Source organism: Microcaecilia unicolor, chromosome 1 (genome assembly GCF_901765095.1).
Source record: "Microcaecilia unicolor chromosome 1, aMicUni1.1, whole genome shotgun sequence".
NCBI lineage: Eukaryota > Metazoa > Chordata > Amphibia > Gymnophiona > Siphonopidae > Microcaecilia > Microcaecilia unicolor.
This window is the reverse complement of record NC_044031.1, coordinates 287387828-287405320: the sequence shown is the minus strand read 5'-3', so window position 1 is coordinate 287405320 and position 17493 is coordinate 287387828. Positions and strand designations below refer to the sequence as shown.

Below are 17493 nucleotides of genomic sequence, written 5' to 3'. Positions count from 1 at the left end.
GAAGTGAGAGATGTAACAGGGAGATTGTGATGGAGTGCTTAAAAAAGGAGGGGGATGACAACAAAAGAACAAAATAAGATGACTTCAGGAAAAGTAGGAAACAGGAATGACAGGCTGACATAGAAGAGTCAGAACAAAGATGGAAAGGACTCTGTGAAGAAAGTATTTCTGTATATGTGTGTATAGATTGTATGTGTATACTTACATGCAGACTACATATACAGATATGTATGTACAGTGTATATACACACACATGCTGCAGCTTGTTGAAAATTCAACAGAGGATACATTGGGGCTGGTCTAACCATTTAGGCAAGAGTAGGCAGATGCCTGGGATAACAAAGGGGAGCTGCAGTCAAAGTAAAATTGTAAGTCCTGACAGCGACACACTCAAACTCAAAGAACCATCAGCTTGTATCTTTACCTGCATAAGGTGGGAAGGTGTTAGGTAGTTTTCAAACAGCCCATTTACCTGGATAGATTATACACACACAGCAAGGGGTATGTCCAGAAGTTAAGTTTAATATTTAAAAATATGATGTCCAACTATGTTTTTATAGGATGGTGTAGGATGATCATGACCATAGAGTTTAATCATCAAACTTCTGAGTTGGAAGCCGACAGGCTAGCGACCTGAAAATTAACTGGGAGGGGAGGACCTAAGGCTCAAAGATTCAGCATGGGTGCCCAATACTGTTGCACCTACCCTGATACATGCTCCTTCACCTCAAGCACTTTTAACAGTTGACTGGGTTGATAGTTGACTGGCTTGGCTGGGATGACTGATGGGTTGACTGACTGTTTGACTGAGATAACAGGGTTGACTGACTGGGTTGGTTGAGATGATTGGGTTGCCATCCCATACTTTTTAACCCCTCCTCTTCCCCATAAGACTCTAGAGCTCTTTCTCATACCTGCCCCCCAATACACATATGTACTAAAGTCGTTCTCTGAAATCCCTCTTGCCCCCAGCAACCTTCTATAGATCTTTCTTAACCCCCCAGCATGTATCCCACCATAACTCCCTGTCAGTTCAGTTCTTGTCCCCCATCCCAAACAGTCACACACCACACTGTAGTATTCTCAACCCACCCACCACAGCACTCAAGCATCGTAGCTCTCTCCAAACCTACACCCACACCACACACGCATTCCCCACAGCTCTTTTTATGAATCCCTTCTCCCCCCCCCCCAATATATGCATACACCCCACATCCACCTCTTGCCCTTCCACCTCACGTTATCCACAGTACAGTACTCCTACACATCACCCATGCCAACCCAGCTTACCATCTTCTCTCTTCTTCCCTTCCCCTTCAGCATGTTCAGTGTGCAAACCCCTCCCACAACGCCTCCATCAGGGTTGGCCCCTTCATCTTATCGTGCTCCCGTACATCTTGCGCAACTCCCTGCTTGTCCCATTCATTTCCTCTCACCCCCCTCCCCTTCAGCATACATAAAGGAGAGTGGCTGCATGTTGGGCTGTGTGCTCTTCCTCTGCCACGCTGAATTTGAACTGTGTGGGACACCATAGAGCCCCATGATTTGAACTGAGCAGTCGTAGCAGAGGAGGACAGCATAGCCTGTCATACAGCTTCTTGCTTCCACCTTTGTTTTTGTTAAAAAGGAGATGAAAGGGACATACTGGGGGTACTGAAAGAGGGAGAGTGTGCATGGAGGCTGGGGAGGCTGGCTTGCTGTGCGAGTTACAGGGACTGAACAGTGCCAGTCATCGCACTTTGTCCTTGTACAGAATGAAATGAAACTTAAACACATTTACACCTGTAATCTAGAGTAGATGAGTGGAGGAATATGATGGGGCATTTTAATATTTCAAAAGTATAGTGTTTGAGAAGTATAGCTCCAAGGGGTGGGTAGACATGATTAGAAATGATTTCTTCAAATAAAAGGTGGTGAATGCTTGGAAGAGCCTCTCAGTGGTGGTAAAAACATTAATAGAATTCAAGAAGGTGTAAGGTAAGCAAGGAAAGGAAGGGAAAAATAGACATTTAGTGGGGTCATAATGTTGCACCCAGAAGACTGAGCAAAGTGCATGCATCATTCTCTATCAGCTTTGTATGTGTGTCCAATTTATAATATTTTCTCCCTGTCTCCTCAGCTCGAAACCTTGGGGTCATCTTTGACTCTTCTCTCTCCTTCTCTGCTCATATCCAGCAGACCACCAAGACCTGTCGTTTCTTTCTTTACAACATCCGTAAAATCCGCCCCTTTCTTTCCGAGCACTCTACCAAAACCCTCATCCACACCCTTGTCACCTCTCGTTTAGACTACTGCAATCTGCTTCTTGCTGGCCTCCCACTTAGTCAACTCTCCCCTCTCCAGTCGGTTCAAAACTCTGCTGCCCGTCTCATCTTCCGCCAGGGTCGCTTTACTCATACTACCCCTCTCCTCAAGACCCTTCACTGGCTCCCTATCCGTTTTTGCATCCTGTTCAAACTTCTTCTACTAACCTATAAATGTACTCACTCTGCTGCTCCCCAGTATCTCTCCACACTCGTCCTTCCCTACACCCCTTCCCGTGCACTCCGCTCCATGGATAAATCCTTCTTATCTGTTCCCTTCTCCACTACTGCCAACTCCAGACTTCGCGCCTTCTGTCTCGCTGCACCCTACGCCTGGAATAAACTTCCTGAGCCCCTACGTCTTGCCCCATCCTTGGCCACCTTTAAATCTAGACTGAAAGCCCACCTCTTTAACATTGCTTTTGACTCGTAACCACTCGCCTCCACCTACCCTCCTCTCTTCCTTCCCGTTCACATTAATTGATCTGATTTGCTTACTTTATTTATTTTTTGTCTATTAGATTGTAAGCTCTTTGAGCAGGGACTGTCTTTTTTCTATGTTTGTGCAGCACTGCGTATGTCTTGTAGCGCTATAGAAATGCTAAATAGTAGTAGTAGTAGTAATATTTTCTGCTAGCAGTTTTCTAGTCTTATACTTGTTGCCAAACTCCATCTGTAATTTAGGTGGAAAAAAGAAACTGGTATCCATTATAATAGTAATTAACACTATTACAGCACCACCTCCATCTCATACCATTAATTATCTTTGCCAGAAAACCTTACTTTTTCAGGGTCTGTCATAGTGTAGCCTAGCTGAGTTGTGGTTGGGCTTTGGGTGTATAAAATAGCTATTACTCTCTCCCAGGGCTAGCTACCCCGATCACAAAGAAGAGGACATGGAGATGCACGAAAAATTATCAGCAGGGGAAAAGAGTGTGGAATATGATGAAGAAAGCATGGAGCTTATCCTTCCATCAGGCAAGTACATAGACTGTAGTGTGCTCAAGCTGAAAATGGTGCCTGAATCAAAATGGCAGTCAAAATATTTTTACATATGGTATGCCAGTCTTTACCCATCCAGTGTCTGGCATTTTGTGTGTACTGGCCAGCCTCTTATGTTTCTTATGATAATTTGTGACTTGGACCTTGGTTAGGAACTTAGCCATGCAACATGCAAATTTTTTTCCTGCCTGTTGGTTTTTCCTCATTGACCAAAGCAGAAAGATATTATAATATGCCTGAAAATATTAATCACTGAGAGGCCAATAGTCAAATCATGTTGAATTTCTCAGTGTAGGCACTTGTTAATTGCCCTTTCTCAGCTAAACTTAGGTTCCTTACTTTTTGGCTGAGAATGGGTTCCTAACTTTAATTTTAGCAGCTTAAATCTGAAGCAATTGAATTTTCTTATGTTCAGGCATATAAGTTAGGTGGCCGGCACTATAGATAGCACTGAGCACCTAACTATGCTCTCCACCTGACCTTTCCTCTGGTGATACCTTTGTTTTAGCATCCTAAATATAGGTGGTGACATAATGCAAATACAGTGCAATCCACTTAAGTGCAAGGGTCTGGGACCAAAGAAACGCGTGCAGTTAACCAGAGCGTGCACTTAACCGTTGTGACCCAAAGAAGCTTGACATCTGATAAACGTATGTATAGTACTGTTTATTATTATACATACAGTCTCAGTTAACTGACATTAGGCTTACTTATAGTCCTCTGTACACTCTTGGGTCTGTGAGTTCCATAGAGTACGTCTGCCAGACGGTAAAAACTGTCATAGCACTGACATCCAGTGGCCTCCAGATAGGCCCGCACGGTGTTGAGACTCTCCAGCGCTCTTGCAAAAGTGACAGGAGGAGGTTGTTGAATTTCGTCAGCATGTGCCTCGCTGCTCATTTCTTCATCTGTTCCATCATCAGCCGTTGTTGCCTGTGTGTAGGCACATATCTCGACATCGGTGCTGTCGTCAGCTGTTTGTAGATCGTAATCAACAGCTACGTAGCAGTAACACTGGCTGGGATGTCAATAACCTCTTTATTTGACGCGTTTGCAACAGCTGCATCTGTTTCGTCCCTCTCTACATCCTTAACAAAGCTTGCCCGCTTGTAGCAGTTCACAATGGTTGCCTGTGTAACATGATTCCAGGCTTCTTTATGCATATGTAGGGAATCCAACAGTGATGGGTTATGAGCCAGTTCAACAGCACGTTTATCCTTGCCAGTCTGGTCATCCATAACGCTCATCAGATGACGTAGCACAAGAGCCTGATAATGTTGTTTGAAATTGGCTATTATGCCCTGATCCATAGGTTGGATCAGAGAGGTAGTGTTTGGCAGCAGGAAGACCACCTTGACGTTAGACAGCCTGACATCATCCCTGTGTGCAGCACATTTATCACAAAGCAGCAAAATCTGATGCTTTTGTGCCCGCATTCTAGTGTCTAAATTCTTTAGCCACTGCTTCCAAATTTCCCCAGTCATCCATGAATTTGCGTTAGCCTCGTATGACACAGGAAGTCGCTTAACTTTCTTGAAGCAACAGGGCTGTTTGCTCTTTCCAATTTATTTTGTTTGTTTTTATTTATTACATTTGTACCCTGCACTTTCCCACTCAAAGCAGGTTCAATGCGGCTTACATAGTAATTGGGATTACAAAGTATTGGTGGAGAGAAATAAGTTGAGTATTATCGGAGTAATAAAAGAAATAGGAATGTAGAAATGCAGGGATGAGGGGAATAGGAGAAGTATGAGCAAGGGTAAGTGAGCAATTGGAGGGTAGATGAGGCGGAGGGGAGTGGGCAAGAGTCAAGGGAGTAGGAGAGGTGTGAGTAAGGGTAGGTGAGCATTGGGGGAGGGGCCGATGAGGCGAAAGGGGATAAGCAGGGGGAAATGAGGCGGGAGATGTAGTCTAGGTCGTTGTCATTGTCTCCTGGATATGTGATGAATAGATGGGTTTGTGGGAATTAATCTGGATCGTTTGGGTAGGCTTGCCTGAACAGATGGGTTTTTAGTGATTTCCGAAAGGGCAGATGGTCACTGAGTGATCGGATTGGTCTGGGGAGGGCATTCCAGAGTTGGCTGCCTAAGAAGGAGAAGTTGGATTCATAATAGGTTTTGTACTTGAGTCCTTTGCAATTGGGGTAGTGTAGGTTGAGGTAAGTTCGTGAGGTTGTAGACATGTTCCTGGTGGGGAGGTCGAGCATATAGCCTGGAGATTCACCGTGGATAATCTTGTGGATTAGTGTGTGGACTTTGAAATTGATTCGTTCTTTGATAGGGAGCCAATGAAGTTTTTTTCGAAGAGGTGTTACAATGACGAGGGGTTCCAACTTCTCACTCCCATCCATATTGCAGCAAAGGAGGATTGTCAGTCGGTCCTTCGATGTTTTACCTCCAGTAGTTTCGGCATGTTTGAATGCAAGTGTTCCATCAGGAATCGCTCACCAGTAGAGACCATTTTCGTCAGTATTGAAAATGTCATGAGGTGCAAACTCGTTCAAGATGGTAGGAAGAACTGAAACAACCCAATTTTCAGCACCAAAGTCATCAGCTTCTTGTTTTTCACCATGCTGTTTCTTAAATTTTATGCTGTTCCTCTCCTTCCATCTTTCCAAGCATCCAACAGTGGCTTTGAATTCAGTTAGTCCAAGACTTTCAGCTAGCTGGTTAGCTTTCTCCATAAGCAGAGGACCACTGACAGGAAACTGTCTGCTCCTGACTCGAGAAAATCACCGAAGAAGAGCATCTTCTACCTCCTCAGCTTTTCCCGCACGTTTTAGTTTCCGTTGTGGATTTGTATTGTTTTGCCAGTCTTCCAGAAGCTGGTCTTTCTGCTTCAAGACACGTGAAATTTGACTGGGATTGACACCATATTCTTTAGCAATAGATGTCTTTGTTTTTCTAATTTTTTAAGAACTTCTATTCGTTCAGCCAGTGTGTCTTACAGTTCTGCCGCGACGACGACCCCGGTATACGCTCTAACAACATTCTTTCACTTATTCTGCCTGTGGCAGTTAAAGAGGCAGTAAATTTGAAATCTCATTGGTTGTCACGAGCCAATCGGCTTCCATATTCCATGCTTGCGCTTATGCGGAGTCTTTCCTGCGGAGGAGCGGTCTTAAACCATGCATATAAGCGAATCTTGCACTTATCAGTGGTGTGCTAAACCGAAGTTTGTCTCCATAGAAATTGATGGTGCCAAAAACAGGACCGAAGTACGGCATACAGTTAAACAGAGCATGCGCTTATCCGACTTGCGCTTAATTGGAGTGCACTGTATTTGATTTTCCAGATTTAGGGACCTAACTCCTTACTGGAGTCTATTTACTAAGCCACATTTAGCCTAATGGTTAGAGCAGCTGGCTGAGTACCATAGAAGCCTGATTCAAATCTCACTGCAACTCCTTGTGATCTTCGGCAAGCCACTTAACCCTCCATTGTCTCAGGTACAGTCTTAGATTGTGAGTCCTCCAGGGACAGAAAAATACCTACTGCACCTGAAAGTACACAGCTTCGATAGCTTTTGAGCTTGCAGGCAGTATATCAAAATTTTAAAATAAATAAAAACTGCCTCATTAACAGATAGTGTTTGTGCTAACTGCCTAACACGGAATTTGGCGGTGAGCGTGCCTCAGCATGGCACAATTGACAATTCTGCCATGTAATATTTCTTTGTTAATGGAATGACAGAATATTAGGAATGCCCCCAATGGTTATTGTGGAATCTTTGCAGTTACTGCGTATTATTCATTTTTTGTTATCTTTAGTGTTAAGTGCCTGGGTATTTAGAAAATCAGCCTCCATGTGTAAATGTTTGACTACACTAAAATACATATATGGTTTGGCTATATATGTTCCTCATTTCCCAGAGCAGGCCTGTTTGAATTGCTGCCGGGCAGCGCTGGTATTGTAAAATTGAAAGCGCTGTGGCAGGGGTTGAGGGAAGGAAAGGAAGAGCAATACTGCCGGACCTACGGTGGAGTGGGAGCGATCAGGGGATGCTGGATCCTGCGTTACTGGGGTGCACCATTTCTGGGTGGATCTTGAATGAAAGTGGGTGGGTTTGGACCCGCTCATGGCTGCGCCCCTGTCCTCATCAACTGATTAATGAATCTGTTTCTGGATCTCTCAGCTCTTTACCTACCACTCCCTTCACATTTAAAAATGCTGCCCACAGAGACCTGGAGTTGAGTAGTAACTCTTTTAGTGAAGGATCAGTGAGAACAGAAAATATCTAACCCAAAATACTTCTGTCTGCTCACCTTAAAATAGATTGTGGTATTTGATATAGTAGGCTTTAACTTATGGTTGTTGAATATTTCACCAGATCTTTGGACGTCTTCTGACCCTTCGTTGCATTTACAGCAGCATTGTACTTCAGAAAATGATTCCATCTGCTTCTCTCTGCCATCATGCCTTGTTTATTAGGTTTAAACCATTGCCTTTATTTAATTAACCCTTACAGGATTCTATTTTGGTATCTTAACAGGTGCCAGGATTGGTCACCGTTCTCTGATGCGGTACTACAAGCAGCGGTTTGGTTTGCAGAGAGCAGTGGTCATCTCGAAGAATCAGCATGTGGTGGGCAGGGTACTAAAGCAATACAAAGCCTTGGGCTGGACAAGTGGGACAGGTGAGTGGTTATGTAGAGCACTAAGTGTTTTTTGCATTCCAGTAGCTGCTGTGCAGAAATGTGACAAAGTAGTAAAAGACTAGCTCCTCCAAAGTTGCTTTTTAGGCAGAGTGGCACACAGGACTCATAATCTGGATCGCTCGAGTTCTTGACACTTCCCTCACTCAGGCTAATTTGTTGAAACAGATTCAGTGTTTGTACTGGGGCTTATCTTGCAGAGGCAACAAGAGAAGTGGAATAATGGCAGGGAAGATACTCATATTACGGATGTTTAATATTAAATAGTTAAGTTTGGTGTGAAGTGTCATCTTCTTTCTCAGTATCCCAGTCTAAAAATTGTGAATCTGTATTTCTATATAACACTAATGCTTTTTCCCAAAATTTGGCTCAAAAATGGTGGTCAACCATTGGTCTGACCCAGTATAGCTATTCTTAAGTTCTCTCCTGTGGGTCTAATCTCTTCCTGCTTTCTTCCTCCCACCCCTTGGGCCTCTTTCTTCTCTCTGCTCTGATTCCACAAACTTTACAGTTGCCAGCAGCTATTAGAACAGGCCTTGCTCTGGCTGCCCCGAGTCTTTCCCTCTGCTGCGTCCCTCCCACGTGGCAAAAGGAAGTCGCATCAGAAAGAAGGACCCTGGAGCTGGCCAGAGGAAGGCCTGTTCTATACCTGCTGGCAACTGCAGTTTGAAGAATTTCCACGGAGAGAAGAGAGACCTGAGGGGTGGGAGGAGGAAGTTGAGGCAAATCGCGCAACTCCTATGATCTGGAGGGGATTCCTGGAATCCCTGGGGAGCAGCTGTGGCACACCAGTTGAAAAACACTGCCCTAAACAGTAGGAGAAACTTCACTTTTTTATGCTTAGAAAGAAATGTCTTCAGATGTGCTGGATCAGAAAATACATATCCAGTTCCCTGAAGAGTAATGAAAGACTTGCAGGGGAACCTAAGGGAAAAGGTTCAATCAAAACAATTGCCCCAGACCTTGGGGAAAAATGGCATTTTACAACATTGTTGTGTAGCTCAAGAAACAACCAAGAATATTTAGATCATATGACCACAAAACAAGTGATCCTTTTTTTAAAAATACTTTTTTTCAGAACTTATTAATTTCTCTACCTGAGGCAAAAGCTACTAATAAGGTGACTCTTGAAGAAATCTTCAGTTGAGCTTTCCAGAAATGGTCAAGTTCAAACTGTTTTCAGTAGATAAAGTATCAAATGCCCCTTCCACCTCATTAACTCAAGATTTAAGATAAATGTAATAACAACGAGAAATAATTTATTTCTACTTGCTTAAAAAGAACAAGGACTTCCTTCAAATATTTAGTGAAAAGGAACGTAGCAGTAAAAATCTGATTATTAGAAAATTAAAAAAACAAAAGCAACAAACCACAGTTTCATACTTTTAAGACTTTTTCTTGTTTGTTCATCGAGCTTTTCAGGATATTTAAGAGTGGTTTATAGGTCCAGAGTTGTATGAGCATGGAATTGCCATCTGATTAATGGCTTATATTTTATTCCATGATGTTAATGCTCGCTTGGATATCAATTTTAGTTTCCTGAAATATTATTCTCTGATCTTTTTCTCTCGATGATTTATTCTTCATTGTCACTCATTGTTCTACGCCTAGATATTTATATATACACCTCTTATTTTAAGTTCTTTTATCTCATCAGTTACTATATATATTCAACAGGGTAATCACTTACAAAAATCAACAATAATTACAACATATATCAAGTGTTGAGCTTAATTACAAATACAAAATTCCAAATACAATCACTTTATTCAAACTTTACAACTTCTCCTATAAAATCAAACATATATCCCACAGAACACCCCGAGTGAGTTAATTAGCGTGTTCCTTTTTGTCCCACTTGAGACTGGGCTCATATTGTATTTTGCACATGAGTGAGAGACAATAGAGGAACCTATTTGGAGTGATAGTAGGTGGTAGTTGATCCTTCTGGTGAAGAGAACTGTGAAGTTCCATATCATCAAGCTGATCAATCCATAGACTGGTGGGTTGTGTCCATCTACCAGCAGGTGGAGATAGAGAGCAAACTTTTGCCTCCCTATATGTGGTCATGTGCTGCCGGAAACTCCCCAGTATGTTCTCTATCTCAGCAGGTGGTGGTCACACACAGCAGCAGCTCTGGCTAGGCCTCCAAGCCTAATCCTTAGGTTTTGTTGAGGCCTGGGGTTGAGGGCTCTTTTGAGCAAGTGCAAACCTGGTGGTGCCAGGTCCCTCCTTTTCTCCCCCCTCCCGCTGGCTCCGTTTAAAAAAAAAAAAAATGTTTAAACGTCTTTAAAGGCGTTTAATTCGACGTTTCTTTAAACGTTCATTGCAGCTACTCACTGGGACACCAGTTCGTTACAGCTCGGAGCGGCAAGCAGGTAATTTTACCTTTTTATAGCGGGCAGGGGGTTCCCCGATTCTTCTCCTCGTGGCAATGGCGTCGGAGGGCGAGGGCGCAAAGGGTCGCTCCCCGGATCGCTGGAGCGCTTCTAGAGGGGATGCGGGGGTTTTACAACCTGATTCGCCCTTGATGGGTGATAGTTTAGTGACCGATGAATGTCCCGGTCGTTCCTCCGGCGTGGCGGTTTTTTCCCGCCATAAACGCCCATCCCCCGCTCCTCGCCTCCGCCATCTTGGCCGGCCACGCGGCTCGGACGGCTTCTTCGGGGCCGCCCTTGAGGTTGGAGACATTAATGCCATGAACGCCCTTAATTTGGGCGACGGCACAAAGCGGCTAAAGTTAAGCGCCGTTCTTCCCGCGCGGCTCCTTCACGGAGTTTCGCGCCGGACGCCATTTTGGATGCGCAGCATGTCTCTCCCCCGCTATTGCGAGCGCCGGTTGAGAGTGCGTCTAGGGCTGTTGCCCAGGCTGCGGAAGTGCACAGTCTGGGGGGTTTCTCCCCCGAGTTTGTTTTGCTGCTGCATCGGGCCTTCCTCATGCAAAACGCTGCCCCTGCTCCCTCTTCGGATAAAGAGGTTGAGGTTCCCAGAGGTAAACGCCCTCGGGTTGATTTCCAGGCCTTGGAGGACTTTTGTCTCCTCCGATGTAGATGAGGGCAGCGTGTCTGAGGTCTCCCAACGATCCTTTGCGGATTCCTTGGAGGAGATAGATCCCCGCTCGGATGGAGCGGATGACCCCTCTGCAGCGCGGCTTTTTAGCCCAGAGGATTTGCCCAACCTGTTGTTACAGGCCATGGACACTTTGAAGATTTCCTCTCCGGAGGACGTCTCTCCCTCAGCCCCTGTTGGCTCTGCCATTATGCTGGGGACGAAGCGCCCGCCTAGAACCTTCCACGTGCATGATGCCATGCACACCTTAATTGCGGCTCAATGGGTTGTCCCGGAAACGAGCCTTTAAGTGGCTAGGGCTATGTCCCGCCTCTATCCTTTGGCTGTGAGTGAACGTGAGGCCTATCTGTGGCCTACCGTGGATTCTTTAATCACTGCGGTGACTAAGAAAACGGCGTTGCCGGTGGAAGGTGGCACGGCCCTAAAGGACGCCCAAGACAGAAGATTGGAGGCGGCCTTAAGGTCGTCCTTTGAGGCAGCTGCTTTAAGTTTGCAGGCCTCAGTTTGCGGCTCCTATGTGGCCAGGGCGTGCCTGACTATGGTGCAGCGGGCTTCCCCCTCGGATCATTCCTTGAGGGCTGATTGGCCGGCCCTGGAATCGGGCTTAGCCTATTTGGCAGACTTGCTGTATGATGTCTGGAGAGCCTCAGCTAAAGGCATGGCTCAGACAGTCTCTGCGCGGCGGTGGCTTTGGCTGAAACATTGGTCTGCTGACCACGCCTCTAAATCCCGCCTGGCTAGATTGCCTTTTAAAGGCAAGCTGCTCTTTGGGGTCGAGCTGGACAAAATCGTGACCGATCTCGGCACGTCTAAGGGCAAGAAATTACCAGAGGTCAGGGCTCGGGTTAGTACTCGTCCCGATACCTCCAGAGGACGGTTGCAGGAAGCCCATCGGTACCGCCCGGGCAAGTCTGGTTCCTCTGCCCCCTCTTCCTTCAAGAGGAATTTCTCCCCCAAGCAGCATTCCTTTCGCAGAGACCGCCGTCCCGGAGGTGCTCCCTCCGGTCCTCCCCCAGGGTCTCGTACCCAATGACGGGGCCTTGGTCCACGCCCCAGTGCAGATTGGAGGACGGCTGTCCTCGTTTCTGGGCGAGTGGACCACTATAACTTCAGACGCGTGGGTGCTGGAAGTCATCAGAGACGGCTACAAGCTAGAGTTCTGCCAACCCTTAAGAGACGGGTTTGTACTCTCTCCCTGCAAGTCTCCGGTCAAGCTGTGGTAGTGCAGCAGACCTTGGACAACCTGATCCGCCTGGGTGCGGTCGTTCCGGTGCCAAAAAATCAGATTGGCAAGGGACGTTACTCCATTTACTTGGTGGTTCCAAAGAAAGGAGGTTCTGTCCGGCCTATCCTCGACCTCAAAGGGGTCAATCGGGCCTGGAAAGTGAGGCACTTTCGCATGGAGACTCTCCGCTCTCTTATAGCGGCAGTGAAGGCAGGAGAGGTCTTGGCTTCCTTGGACATCAAGGAAGCGTACCTGCATATTCCCATCTGGCCTCCTCTCCAACGCTTTCTGCGTTTTACAGTCCTGAGACGACACTTCCAGTTCAGAGCCCTCCCTTTCGGGTTGGCTACTGCTCCGCGGACCTTTTCCAAAGTAATGGGGGTCATAGCGGCCTTCCTGCTAAAGGAAGGAGTACAAGTCCATCCTTATCTGGACGACTGTTTGATCCGAGCCCCCCTCTTATGCAGAGTGCGGCAAAGCTATGGACCGGGTAGTTGCTCTTTTGAACTCCCTGGGATGGATCATCAACTGGAAGAAGAGCCAGCTGCGCCCGACTCAGTCCCTGGTGTATCTGGGAGTTCGATTCGACACCCAAGTGGGCAGAGTGTTCCTGCCAGACAATCGGATTGTCAAGCTTCAGGCTCAGGTGGACTAGTTCCTAGTAGCCTCTCCTATTCGGGCTTGGGACTACGGGCAGCTGTTGGGCTCTATGACGGCCACGATGGAAGTAGTGCCCTGGGCCAGGGCTCATATGAGACCACTACAGCTATCTCTGCTGCTGTGCTGGACTCCGATGTCGGAGGATTATGCTGTGCGCCTTCCCGTGGACCCAGCAGTGCGCAAGGCGCTGAGCTGGTGGACGCAGACAGACCAGTTGTCTGCAGGATTGCCTCTGGTGACCCCGGAGTGGATTGTCGTCACGACAGACGCCTCTTTGATGGGCTGGGGAGCCCACTGCTTGGGAAGGACAGCGCAGGGGCTCTAGTCTCCTGCAGAGGCAAGTGGTCTATCAACCTCCTGGAACTCAGAGCCATTCGGTTGGTGTTATTGGAGTTCATCCCGGTACTGGTGTTGAAGCCTGTACGGGTCCTGTCGGACAATGCCACGGCTGTGGCCTATATCAACCGCCAGGGAGGTACCAAGAGCGCCCCTCTAGCCAGGAGGCTATGAGTCTTTGCCAGTGGGCGGAAGCGAACCTGGAGCAGCTTTCAGCGGCCCACATTGCCGGAGTCATGAATGTCAAGGCGGACTTTCTCAGTCGCCATACCTTGGAGCCCGGAGAGTGGCAACTATCTGCTCAGGCGTTCTTGGACATCACGAAGCGCTGGGGCCAGCCGAGCCTAGATCTGATGGCGTCATCGGCCAATGGCCAAGTGCCGCGCTTTTTCAGCAGAGGACGGGACCCTCGATCCCTGGGAGTAGATGCTCTTCTCCAACAGTGGCCGACACAAGAGCTCCTCTATGTGTTCCCGCCCTGGCCCATGTTGGGCAGGGTGCTAGACTGGGTGGCAAAGCATCCCGGCAGGGTAATCCTGGTGGGTCCGGATTGGCCCAGACGTCCCTGGTATGCGGACTTGTTCAGGCTCTCAGTCGACGATCCTCTGCGCCTGTCAGTGGAGCAGGGCCTGTTACCTCAGGGTCCCGTGGTGATGGAGTATCCCTCTCCCTTTGGTCTTACGGCCTGGCTATTGAGCGGCAGCGTCTGAGGAAGAAGGGCTTCTCAGACAAGGTCATCGCCACTATGCTGAGAGCGAGGAAGCGCTCTACTTCTACTGCTTACGCCAGGGTTTGGCGTATCTTTGCAGCATGGTGTGAAGCAGGCTCACTTTCTCCCTTCACTGCTCCAATTTCTTCAGTGTTGGCGTTCCTGCAAGAAGGTCTGGAGAAAGGCCTGTCGCTCAGTTCCCTTAAAGTCCAGGTAGCGGCTCTGGCTTGCTTCAGGGGCCGCCTGAAGGGTGCTTCCCTGGCTTCGCAGCCAGATGTGGTGCGCTTTATCAAGGGAGTTAATCACCTGCGCCCTCCTCTGCACTCAGTGGTGCCTGCGTGGAATCTCAGCCTGGTGCTAAGAGCATTGCAGAAGCCGCCTTTGGAACCCTTGTCGAGGGCATCTCTGAAAGACCTGACGTTGAAAGCAGTCTTTTTGGTGGCTATCACTTCAGCCAGAAGGGTTTCCGAGCTCCAGGCGCTCTCATGTCGAGAGCCTTTTCTGCAGTTCACTGAGGCAGGAGTGACTATTCGCACAGTGCCTGCCTTCCTGCCCAAGATTGGTTCTCGCTTCCATGTGAATCAGCAGCTCTGTCTCCCTTCCTTTCGTAGGGAGGACTACCCAGAGGAGTACTCCGCTCTTGAATATCTGGATGTGAGACGAGTCATCATCAGATACTTGGAAGTGACCAATGATTTCCGGAAATCGGATCATCTGTTTGTCCTGTTTGCAGGTCCTCGTAAGGGTCTGCAGGATGCTAAGCCTACAGTGGCAAGATGGGTCAAGGAAGCCATTGCAGCGGCTTATGTGGCCGCGGGGAAGGTGCCGCCTATCCAGCTGAAGGCTCACTCCACGAGAGCTCAGGCGGCCTCGATGGCAGAGGCCGGATCCGTCTCCTTGGAAGAGATATGCAAGGCGGCAACGTGGGCTTCGGCTCATACATTTTCCAAGCATTACCGTTTGACTGTGGCTGCACGGGCGGAGGCCCGGTTTGGAGCTTCAGTGTTGAGGTCAGGGATTTCTATGTCCCGCCCTGGGTGAGTACTGCTTCGGTACATCCCACCAGTCTATGGATTGATCAGCTTGATGATATGGAAGGTAAAATTATGTATAATCATACCTGATAATTTTCTTTCCATTAATCATAGCTGATCAATCCATAGCCCCTCCCAGATATCTGTACTGTTTATATTCTGGTTGAATTTTAGGTTCAAGTTTAGCCTTCAGTTACTTCAGGAGGACTTCGTGTTCAAGTTCTTCTTTCACTTGGATTCTTCAAGAGTTGAGACGAGTTTGTGTTACAGTGAGCTGCTGCATTCCTCTCCCCTCCGTTTTACGGGGCTGGATTGAGACATAAATTCTGCCGGCACTCCCTCCCGCTTCGTGCGGCTGTAGGGCAGCTTTGTACCCCTCCCGCTTCGGCGGTGTTAGGGTCAGTCAGCTCCTCCCGCGGTTGCGGTTGCAGGATAAGCCAGATCCCCCCGCATCGGCGGGTGTGGTGTCCCTCCCCCACTCCGCGGGGATGAGCTGGACGGATTCCCCTCCCCCACTTGTGTGGGGATGAGCTGGGTTAATTCCCCTCCCCCGTTTCGGCGGTGGTGAGCTGGGCAGAGTGTCCCTTCGTGGGTGTAATTCTCTAAGTGCTGAGTCCTGCGGATGGAGCTTTGATATCGACATACTGAGGAGTTTCCGGCAGCACATGACCACATATAGGGAGGCAAAAGTTTGCTCTCTATCTCCACCTGCTGGTAGATGGACACAACCCACCAGTCTATGGATTGATCAGCTATGATTAATGGAAAGAAAATTATCAGGTATGATTATACATAATTTTACCTTTTTCAACATTTCATACAGCTTTATTGCAAGTGAAGATATCGTCTCAGTATGAGACTTTTTTGCTAAGACTGATGGACTGTGGAAGTGGGACAGAAAGGAATACACTAACTCACTCGGGGGTTCTGTGGGGTATATGTTGATTTTATAGGAGAAGTTATAATGTTTGAATAAAGTGATTGTATTAGGAATTTTGTATTTGTAATTAAGATCAATGCTTGATATATGTTATAGTCATCAGTTAGAGATGTTCTTCTCAGTTTTCCTCTAAGGAAGGTTGCCTTGGCATATTTGTCCAGGTCCTAAGTTATCTTAGTGACATCTGAGAAACTTTTCACTATCTGGAGTTCTGCCAGTTGCTGGTCACTGTAACTGTAGATCTTCAATTAATAAATGTGGTGTAATCTCTGGATCTTTACCATCTATAGGATTAAGGCTAAACCCATAGCCCAAAGAGTTAGTAAGAGTACTCTGTGGACTAAGTGCCAAACAAAGCAAAGAGGCAACAGTGAGTCTTCCTAAAATGCATCACTGGATTTTGATGATGGGAATGATAAATTGTCTATCTTCACAGTTCAGATAGAATATGGTCTCCCACATTTTCATGGTGAACTTAATCCCTGGATTGATCAAGTACATTATTTTGTACATTTCAAGTCAAAATATCCACAAATGTGGTATGCCGTCAGAGGCTTTCTTATAGTCAGTCCATTCTATATTGAGATTTCTGCTCTTCTTTATTCAGCATTAAGTAGTCTTTGGTTTCATATATTCACGGCATCTATTGCAGTGAATAATTGTTTGACTGCAGATAGAGAAGTAATGGATCTAATTTTCTTGGATCTCCCTTTGGAAAAACATTTGCTCTTATTTGCTATTGCGATGTTATCAATTGGTTAGGCAGCCAAACTTTTTAGCAGTCTTCCAAGTCTTACTTCATCTGGGCTAGTGCTTTTCCAGTATAGGGTCTGGTTTCCAACCCGTTACTTCTAGATATTCCATTACTTTGTTTACCTTTTCCATATTGTTCCAATATTCAGGGTAGCCATTCTGCTTCTCAACTGTACTCTTCAGGATCATTGTAAAAGTTTCTCCATTATTTTTGTTTCAGCTTTAGTTGGTGGTAATTTCGCTGGACTAATACTACTTTTTGTGTATGTGTGTTTTTGTTTCTTTTGATATCTCTTGTTTGTTTTGATATCTCTTCGTATCTCTTGCAGTTTTTGTGTTTCAGCTGTTACTTATATATTTTGGGGCATATCAATTTAAGGTCTTCCTCCATTAATGCAGCATGTTTGTTTGATGTTTTAGATCTTTCTCGTGATCTTTGATCTTGATCCATTTAGATTCCAGTTTATCAGGGATATCTCTACTTCAATGATTTGTTTTTTCTTTCATTGTGTGTTCTCCATGAAGGAGGGGTCATCAGTTTCTTCTGTTCCTGCAACCTTATGGATAGAATTCTCTGGGTAATAATTTATCCCGCATAGTATTGTATTTGATTAGTTTCTGTGTTATCAGTACATTGCCTTTTTATACATGTAATGCTCTTATTCATCTTCCTTAACCATACTCTTTACTCAACTTGGGTAATCTTGCCCTCTCCTGGAATCCATCATATTTATTGATTTTTTTTTTTCCCTTGTTTTCCAAATACGCTAGGAGCTCAGTCATTAATTATCCACTTCCAGGTCTGTCGT

At 46.5% G+C, this 17493-nt stretch overlaps 1 protein-coding gene across 1 annotated transcript in view; it reads left to right on the top strand.

The window, feature by feature from the left end:
* ZNF622 (zinc finger protein 622) overlaps positions 1 to 17493 on the top strand; it is a 29453-nt gene that overhangs the window by 9676 nt on the left and 2284 nt on the right. The window contains exons 5-6 of the mRNA XM_030207263.1: positions 3169 to 3281; positions 7797 to 7940. Of these exons, the coding sequence (XP_030063123.1) occupies positions 3169 to 3281; positions 7797 to 7940 (257 nt within the window). The remainder of the gene's footprint in view (positions 1 to 3168; positions 3282 to 7796; positions 7941 to 17493) is intronic.